General features: G+C 43.2%; 1 protein-coding gene across 2 annotated transcripts in view; it reads right to left on the bottom strand.

Moving 5' to 3' along the window:
- Positions 1 to 8,107, bottom strand: part of LOC139550351 (serine/threonine-protein kinase tousled-like 1-B) — a 19,494-nt gene extending 11,387 nt beyond the window's left edge. The window contains exons 1-6 of one of the 2 annotated variants that reach the window (XM_071361200.1): positions 7,786 to 8,107; positions 4,948 to 5,063; positions 4,665 to 4,733; positions 4,272 to 4,310; positions 4,071 to 4,146; positions 1,319 to 1,362 (exon numbers count right to left, since the gene is read on the bottom strand). In XM_071361200.1, the coding sequence (XP_071217301.1) occupies positions 1,319 to 1,362; positions 4,071 to 4,146; positions 4,272 to 4,310; positions 4,665 to 4,733; positions 4,948 to 5,063; positions 7,786 to 7,912 (471 nt within the window). In that variant the 5' untranslated portion in view covers positions 7,913 to 8,107. The remainder of the gene's footprint in view (positions 1 to 1,318; positions 1,363 to 4,070; positions 4,147 to 4,271; positions 4,311 to 4,664; positions 4,734 to 4,947; positions 5,064 to 7,785) is intronic. The other variant, XM_071361201.1, reaches the window with a different exon arrangement.
- Between the last annotated feature and the right edge of the window lie 175 nt (positions 8,108 to 8,282).

Raw genomic sequence — 8,282 nt, forward strand, 5'->3', positions numbered from 1 at the left:
GTTCAACATTCACCCTCTGCTACCATTTCTGTCAAGCTGTCTACACATATAGTTTGACGCATACGTTCGATAAATCCAACGTATGCACCACAATGAACGCACTGCAGCTGCCTCTGCAACACTGCAAGGCAAACATAGCGTTTCATTGGAAATGAATGTAATTCTGGTGTACCAAAATGCAATGACGCTGTCAGTGTGTTCGAAGTGTAAGGCGCTAGAGCCGTCACTACAGACCCAGGTTCAATCCCAGGCTGTGTTGCAGCCGGCCGTGACCGGGAGACCCATGAGGCAGCGCACAATTGGCCCAGCGGCGTCCGGGTTAGGGCAGGGTTTGGCTGGCCGGGATGTCCTTGTCCCATCGCGCTCTAGTGACTCCTGTGGCAGGCCGGGCGCAATGCATGCTGACTTCAGTCGCTAGTTGTACTGTGTTTCCTCCAACACATTGGTGCAGCTGGCTTACGGGTTAAGCGGGTAGTGTGTCAAGAAGCAGTGCGGCTTGGTTGGATTGTGTTTCGGAGGACGCACTCGACCTTCGCCTCTCCCGAGTCCGTACGGGAGTTGCAGCGATGGGACAAGACTGTAACTACCAATTGGATATCATGAAAAAGGGGTAAAAATTACCAACATTTTTATATATATATATTTTTTTATATACACATACACATATATATATATATATATATACAAATCTCAAAATAAAACGTGAAATAGAAAAAAATATATAAATATATTATTACAATAATTATAATAATAATAAAGGGTTTCCATTGCATTTTATTTTTCATTATGGAAAACCTTAAAGGCATTGGGTAAATAATACACTAACAGGAATATAATTTTACATGCATCTTAAATGACTGCTTTCTCAAATATTTGAGGACATACATACATTTGAGGACAAATTTGTGGAATCCCATTCTTAAAACAGCAAGGGACATGATCCAGGAAGTAGATGGGACTTTCATAGCGTATAGAAGAATGCCTCAAGTTGGGAAATTCACAATGTCAACCAATCACAATGATCACACCACGACCTAATCACAATCATCTCACTTAACCTAACATAGCAGGCGTAGAAAGATGCCTGAGCCGAGTCCCTACTTCCATTTTTCAGGGGAAATGGAAGTTAGATTGAAAATACTGTATCCCTGAAAACAGGATGTTAGCATTTTCTGGCAACTCCACATAGGCTGCATCTCACTAGACATCTTGCGAGTCAAGACCAACCAGCTTGGCCCATTTAGTTTAACTTACACAGAGAGAACACAAAGTGCATATAAATAACGAGTCTGGAACAACTACATAATACGACACTCACATCAAAGTAGTCACTGATCTTGGGCCCCCGTGTGGAAGTCTTCCCTGTGGTAGAGGAGAACACAGAGCAGATACCGTGGGTTAGCAATGCATTAACACAGCTACAGAGGTTAGCACAGCCCAGGGACCTTACAACAGAATGTAACAATGACCTTGTTTAACGGAGAGTGACATTCAGAATATACACTACATGACCAAAGGTATGTGGACACCTGCTCGTCAAACATCTCATTCCAAAATCATGGGCATTAATATGGAGTTGGTTCCCCTCTGATGCCAAAACAGCCTCCAGTCTTCTGGGAAGGTTTTCCACTAGATGTTGGAACATTTCTGCCAGGACTTGCTTCCATTCAGCCACAAGAGCATTAGTGAGGTCGGGCAATGATGTTGGGTGATTAGGCCTGGCTCGCAGTCAATGTTCCAATTGATGCCAAAGGTGTCCGATGGGGTTGAGGTCAGGGCTCTGTGCAGGCCACTCAAGTTCTTCCACACAGATCTCGACAAACAATTTCTGTATGGACCTCGCTTTGTGCATGAGGGCATTGTCATGCTGAAACAGGAAAGGGCCTTCGACAAACTGTTGCCACAAAGTTAGAAGCACAGAACCGTCTAGAATGTCATTGTATGCTGTAGCGTTAAGATTTCCCTTCACTGGAACTAAGGGGTCTAGTCCGAATTATGAAAAACAGACCCAGACCATTATTCCTCCTCCACCAAACTTTACAGTTGGCACTATGCATTGGGGCAGTTAGCTTTCTCCTGGCATCCGCCAAACCATGATTAGTCTGTCGGACAGCCAGATGGATAAGTATGATTCATCACGCCAGAGAACACGTTTCCACTGCTCCAGAGTCCAATGGAGGAGAGCTTTACACCACTCCAGCCGACGCTTGGCATTGCACATGGTAATCTTAGGCTTGTGTGTGTGTGCAGCTGCTAGGCCATAGAAACCCATTTCATGAAGCTCCCGGCGAACAGTTATTGTGCTGACGTTGCTTCCAGAGGCAGTTTGGAACTCGTAGTGAGTGTTGCAACCAAAGACAGACAATTTTTACACGCTATGAGCTTCAGCACTTGGCGGTCCCGTTCTGTGAGCTTGTGTGGCCTACCACTTCGCGGCTGAACCATTGTTGCATCTGTAACGGATGTGAAATGGCTAGCTAGTTAATAGCGTTTCAATCGGTTACATCACTCGGTTTGAGACCTTGAAGTAGTGGTTCCCCTTGCTCTGCAAGGGCTGCGGATTTTGTGGAGCGATGGGTAACGATGCTTCGTGGGTGATAGTTGTTGATGTGTGCAGAGGGTCCCTGGTTCGCGCCCGGGTCGGGCGAGGGGACGGACGTAATGTTAAACTGTTACATTCATCTAGATGTTTCCACTTCAGAATAACAGCACTTACAGTTGACCGGGGCAGCTCTAGCAGGGCAGAAATTTAATGGACTGACTTGTTGGAAAGATGGCATCCTTTGATGGTGCCACGTTGAAAGTCACTGAGCTCTTCGGTAAGGCCATTCTACTGACAATGTTTGTCTATGGAGATTGCATGGCCGTGTGCTCGATTTTAAACACCTTTCAGCAACAGGTGTGGCTGAAATAGCCTAATCCACTAATTTGAAGAGGTGTCCACATACTTTTGTATGTATAGTTTACCTTGTTTAACTGAGTGATACCATGTGACATTCAATATATCTTGTTTAACTGAGTGATACCATGTGACATTCAGAATATACATTGTCTAATGGAAGGCCCCGACTACCGACAGGGAGCTTGCGAGTGAGTGACTTTGAAATGAAAATAAATCAAGTACCAAGGAGAATCTAAAAATCCTGACCAGATCATTTCACCCCTGTTTATAATGACTGTTGTTTTTAGTTTTATTTTATTTAAACATTTATTTATTTTTGACAGGGAGTCAAGTTGAGACCAAGGTCTCTTTTACAAAGACACACACATCACATACAAATATAAAATGCAAGACAGGATTACAAAACACAATCATAGAAAACAGGTACAGTGCCTTAAGAAAGTATTCATACCCCTTGACTTATTTCACATCTTGTTGTGTTACAGCCTGAATTCAAAATGGATTAAATAGATTTTTCTCCTCACCCATCTAGACCCCATAATGACAAAGTGAAAACATGTTTAGAAACTTCAGCGAATGTATTGAAAATGGGGTGGCAGGTATCCTAGTGGTTAGAGCGTTGGACTACTAACCAAAAGGTTGCAAGATCGAATCCCCAAGCTGACAAGGTAAAAATCTGTCATTCTACCCCTGAACAAGGCAGTTAACCCCCCTAGGCCGTCATTGAAAATAAGAATTTGTTCTTAACCGACTTGCATAGTTAAATAGAAATATCTTATTTACATAAGTATTCACAGCCCTGAGTCAATACATGCTAGAATAATCTTTGGCAGCGATTACAGCTGTGAGTCTTTCTGGGTAAGTCTCTAAGAGCTTTGCACACCTGGATTGTACAATATTTGCATATTATTCTTTTTAAAAGTCAAGCTCTGTCAAGTTGGTTATTGATCATTGCTAGACAGCCATTTTCAAGTCTTGCCATAGATCTTAAAGCAGATTTAGTCAAAAGTGTAACTAGGCTATTCAGAGTTGTTTTGGATTTGCCTTAAATTGAATGCTTTGAATTCATGACACAAAGTTGGTTTCTTTGCCAAATTTCTTCCAATTTGAATGCCTTTTTGCAAGGGGTGTGCATACTTTCTGAAGGCACTGTATGTATGTGTCATACCCTGGCTGTTCTCCGATTGGATGTCAGCTTTCCTCTTCCTTCCTCTGGGCGACTCAGAGTGCTTCTTCTCAGGGGTCTGAGAATAAACAAATAGTAAATCACTTTTCTGACATTCGCGTGTCCCCTTAGGAAGAGAGTGTATGAATGTGTGTGTGTGTGGGGGGGGGGGGGGGGGGGGCAGTAGGAAGGAAGAGTACGTACAGAATATGCAGGAGAACTCCCCCTCTTCATATCAGAGTTCTAGGGAGAGAAAGATACATTAAAAAGAGTGAGGAGAGGGTGAGATAGGGATGGAGGAAAGAGAGCGAGGACGGTTAAAAGAGGGAGGAAAGAGAAAGATTGAGGTGGGTCATGCAAGGACAAACAAAGATATCATTCAGTCTCCTGATTAACTGTCCATGGTTCCAAAAATGTAAATGGCTACATAGACAAAATGCCTGCCTTCCTTGTCTCCACTCAAACAAAATGGCGTCTTTTCTTTAAACAGCGAGTAAGCCACCTGTGTGTCGGTGATATGGTGTGACATCTAATCACTGAAACTAGGCCAGACCTGTCCCTCACTGACATCGTCTCTGCATAGTGTGTGTGTCTCACCTCTGACTCTTTGTCGCTGGAAGAGCCGAGACTGCCATAGCTGTGGTTGGAGCACTCGTTGGCCAGACCCTGGACATACAGACAAGTCAGACATAAATGTTTAAGAGTGGACATACAGACAAGTCAGACATAAATGTTTAAGAGTGTGTGTAATGTGTGATTTTCATGTGCTTGTCATTCAAAAAACTTTCTGGTGTGTCTGGTATGAGTAAAAACTTGCACGTGTGCGTTATAGTATTTATGTGTGAGATAGTAATTGCGTAATAACGGGTGTGTCTGTCACCTTGGCCCCGCCGCTGGCGCTGCTTCCTACGGTGTTGCCGCTGACCGCACCCATGAACCTAGCCTCCAGAAGCTCCTGCCTGCGAGGGTCCAGGCTGTGCAGCTCCTCCATGGGGCCTAAACACAACATAAGACAAGGCTACATATGGCTATGTAAGGATACAGCAAACTGTATCCGACTGTCTCACACTACTATCCACTTCAAATAAGTGCACATCAGATAAGTGCAAACGGTTTGAGTGCAGTGCACCTCACCAGTCCCACATCAACTTAGCCTATCTGCATTTAGTGAACACATTATGGACAGCACTAAGCTATAGCACTTACAGTACCAGTCAAAAGTTTGGGCACACCTATTCATTCAAGGGTTTTTATTTTTATTTTTTTTACAATTTTCTACATTGTAGAATAATAGTGAAAACAATAAAACTATGAAATAACACATGGAATCATGTAGTAACCAAAAAAAGCATCAAACAAATCAAAATATATTTTATATTTGAGATTCTTCAAAGTAGCCACCCTTTGCCTTGATGACAGTTTTGCACACTCTTGGCATTCTCTCAACCAGCTTCATGAGGTAGTCACCTGGAATGCATTTCAATGAACAGGTGTCCCTTGTTAAATGTTAATTTGTGGAATTTCATTCCTTCTTAATGCGTTTGAGCCAATCAGTTGTGTTGTGACAAGGTAGGGTTGGTATACAGAAAATAGCCCTATTTGGTAAAAGACCAAGTCCATATTATGGCAAGAACAGCTCAAATAAGTAGAGAAACGACAGTCCATCATTACTTTAAGACATGAAGGTCAGTCAATCCGGAACATTTCAAGAACTTTGAAAGTTTCTTCAAGTGCAGTTGCAAAAACCATCAAACTCTATGATGAAACTGGCTCTCATGAGGACCGCCACAGGAAAGGAAGACCCAGAGTTACCTCTGTTGCAGAGGATAAGTTCATTAGAGTTACCAGCCTCAGAAAACGCAGCCCAAATAAATACTTCAGAGTTCAAGTAACAGACACATCTCAACATCTACTGTTCTGAGGAGACTGTGTGAATCAGGCCTTCATGGTCAAATTCCTGTTAAAGAAACGACTACTAAAGAACACCAATAAGACTTGCTTGGGCCAAGAAACGCGAGCAATGGACATTAGACCGGTGGAAATCTGTCCTTAGATTTTTGGTTCCAACCACCATGTCTTTGTGAGAGGCAGAGTAGGAGAAAGGATCTCCGCATGTGTGGTTCCCACCGTGAAGCATGGAGGAGTAATAGTGCTTTGCTGGTGACACTGTCAGTGATTCATTTAGAATTCAAGGCACACTTAACCAGCATGGCTACCACAGCATTCTGCAGCGATACGCCATCACATCTGGTTTGCGCTTAGTGGGACTATCATTTGTTTTTCAAAAGGACAATGACCCAACACACCTCCAGGCTGTGTAAGGGCTATGTAACCAAGAAGGAGAGTGATGGAGTGCTGCATCAGATGACCTGGCCTCCACATTCACCCAACCTGATCCCAACTGAGATGGTTTGGGATAAGTTGGACTGCAGAGTGAAGGAAAAGCAGCCAACAAGTGCTCAGTATATATGGGAACTCCTTCAAGACTGTTGGAAAAGCATTCCAGGTGAAGCTGGTTGAGAGAACGCCAAAAGTGTGCAAAGCTGTCATCAAAGCAAAGGGTGGCTACTTTGAAGAATCTAAAATATATTTTGATTTGTTCAACACTTTTTTGGTTACTACATGATTCCATGTGTCATTTCATAGTTTTGATGTCTTCACTATTATTCTACAATGTAGAAAATAGTCAAAATAAAGAAAAATCCTTGAATGAGTAGGTGTCCAAACTTTTGACTGGTACTGTAGTATGTATCAGGTGTCAACAGTATGTTAGACTGTGTGACCAATACGACTTAGCAGTCAGTATTGGGTACTGGTACAAGCACATTAGCTCAGATTCAACAGCTGAGCTGTGGGCCTGAACTTCAACTCAATGTCTGACACTGACACACACACACACACACCCTATGACAGAGGTGCAAGTAAAGTGAAACCAGACAACAGTTATAAAGCATTGACAACTGACAAGCACTAAATACACTAAATATGTCCACAGGAATACCACATCCAGGCCTCATCTTGACCCCAGTCCAGCAGGAAGCCATAGTTACATTGTTATTACAATCCCAATTGGAATATTTTGCAACAGTAACAATTGTGACACACTAATATACTAAAGTAACGTGAGCCTCTGTGACAAACTTCCGTTCCGATGGCATCAGAGTCACAGACTTTAGTTCTGTTGCATGACAGCAACATTCTATTCTTGTTCTGATGTTGAAGTGATCAGAATATAGGCCTAAACTTCTTTGTTTGGCAAAGAACAAGGAATTTGAATTCATCATAACTCAGTGGATTCGCATGGACCTGCATTAGCATTGCTGTTCGACGGAAGACTAAAGGCAACTAGCTACCCACAGCTGTTTATCAGAGGTCTCGGCAACATCACTAGCTAACTACATAAACAACAATGCCTTGGGCTTGGCCATCTGTCGGTCCAGCGGTCTAGACTGCTCTCAGTCCTACTTGTTTTCACTCAATCGGTCTGCTCCTGTCTGAATATTCCATCGCTATTGTTCTACTGTAGCTGAGTGCTGACACCTTTATAGCGAGGTAACGTTAGCTAGCTACTGTACTGACTGTAACTGACAAGGTTCGGCCATCAATTCGCGGCATCCATTGACATCCATATTCCCGTCGAATTGGGGCGATATAACTGGAAACAGTATCCATTTCCCATCGAACAGACTTCGACGAATGACATCGTTGCTGAATTTACCTTCCTTGGTCTTGGTGGTCGCCGTTATGTGTTGTTGAGAAATCGTTAGGGACGAGGATAGCTGCGACCAAGATGGCGTCGCCTCCAAACTTCCACCACCACTTCCACTGTTACTTTGGACACTCATGAAGCCACTTTACTAGTGAGAGAGCAGACACACGGGCGTCCGTGCAAATCCGAAATCCCAAAAGTGCATCCACCATCAGGCAACTGCTACATAGCCACGGAAATCAATCTAATTTTTACCATTTTTTTTAAACATTTATATTTCAGTAAGCTCTGCAGTGCGTATGCGTCTTGAAGTAGCATGCTAGGATAAAATGTAACCTTTGCATCGATCGAGCGGCTGTCAGCATCAGTTCGCGAACAGCGCTCCAATCCTAGAATAGGCTATCGCGAGGTTAGCGCCATAGCAATATATCAATAGAACCGATATCCAATTAGACCGTTCGAAGAATGTATGGTCAATCATTATCATCTCAAAATTCTGTGCCACA

This window comes from Salvelinus alpinus, chromosome 23, assembly GCF_045679555.1.
Source record: "Salvelinus alpinus chromosome 23, SLU_Salpinus.1, whole genome shotgun sequence".
In the NCBI taxonomy this organism is placed as follows: Eukaryota; Metazoa; Chordata; class Actinopteri; order Salmoniformes; family Salmonidae; genus Salvelinus; species Salvelinus alpinus.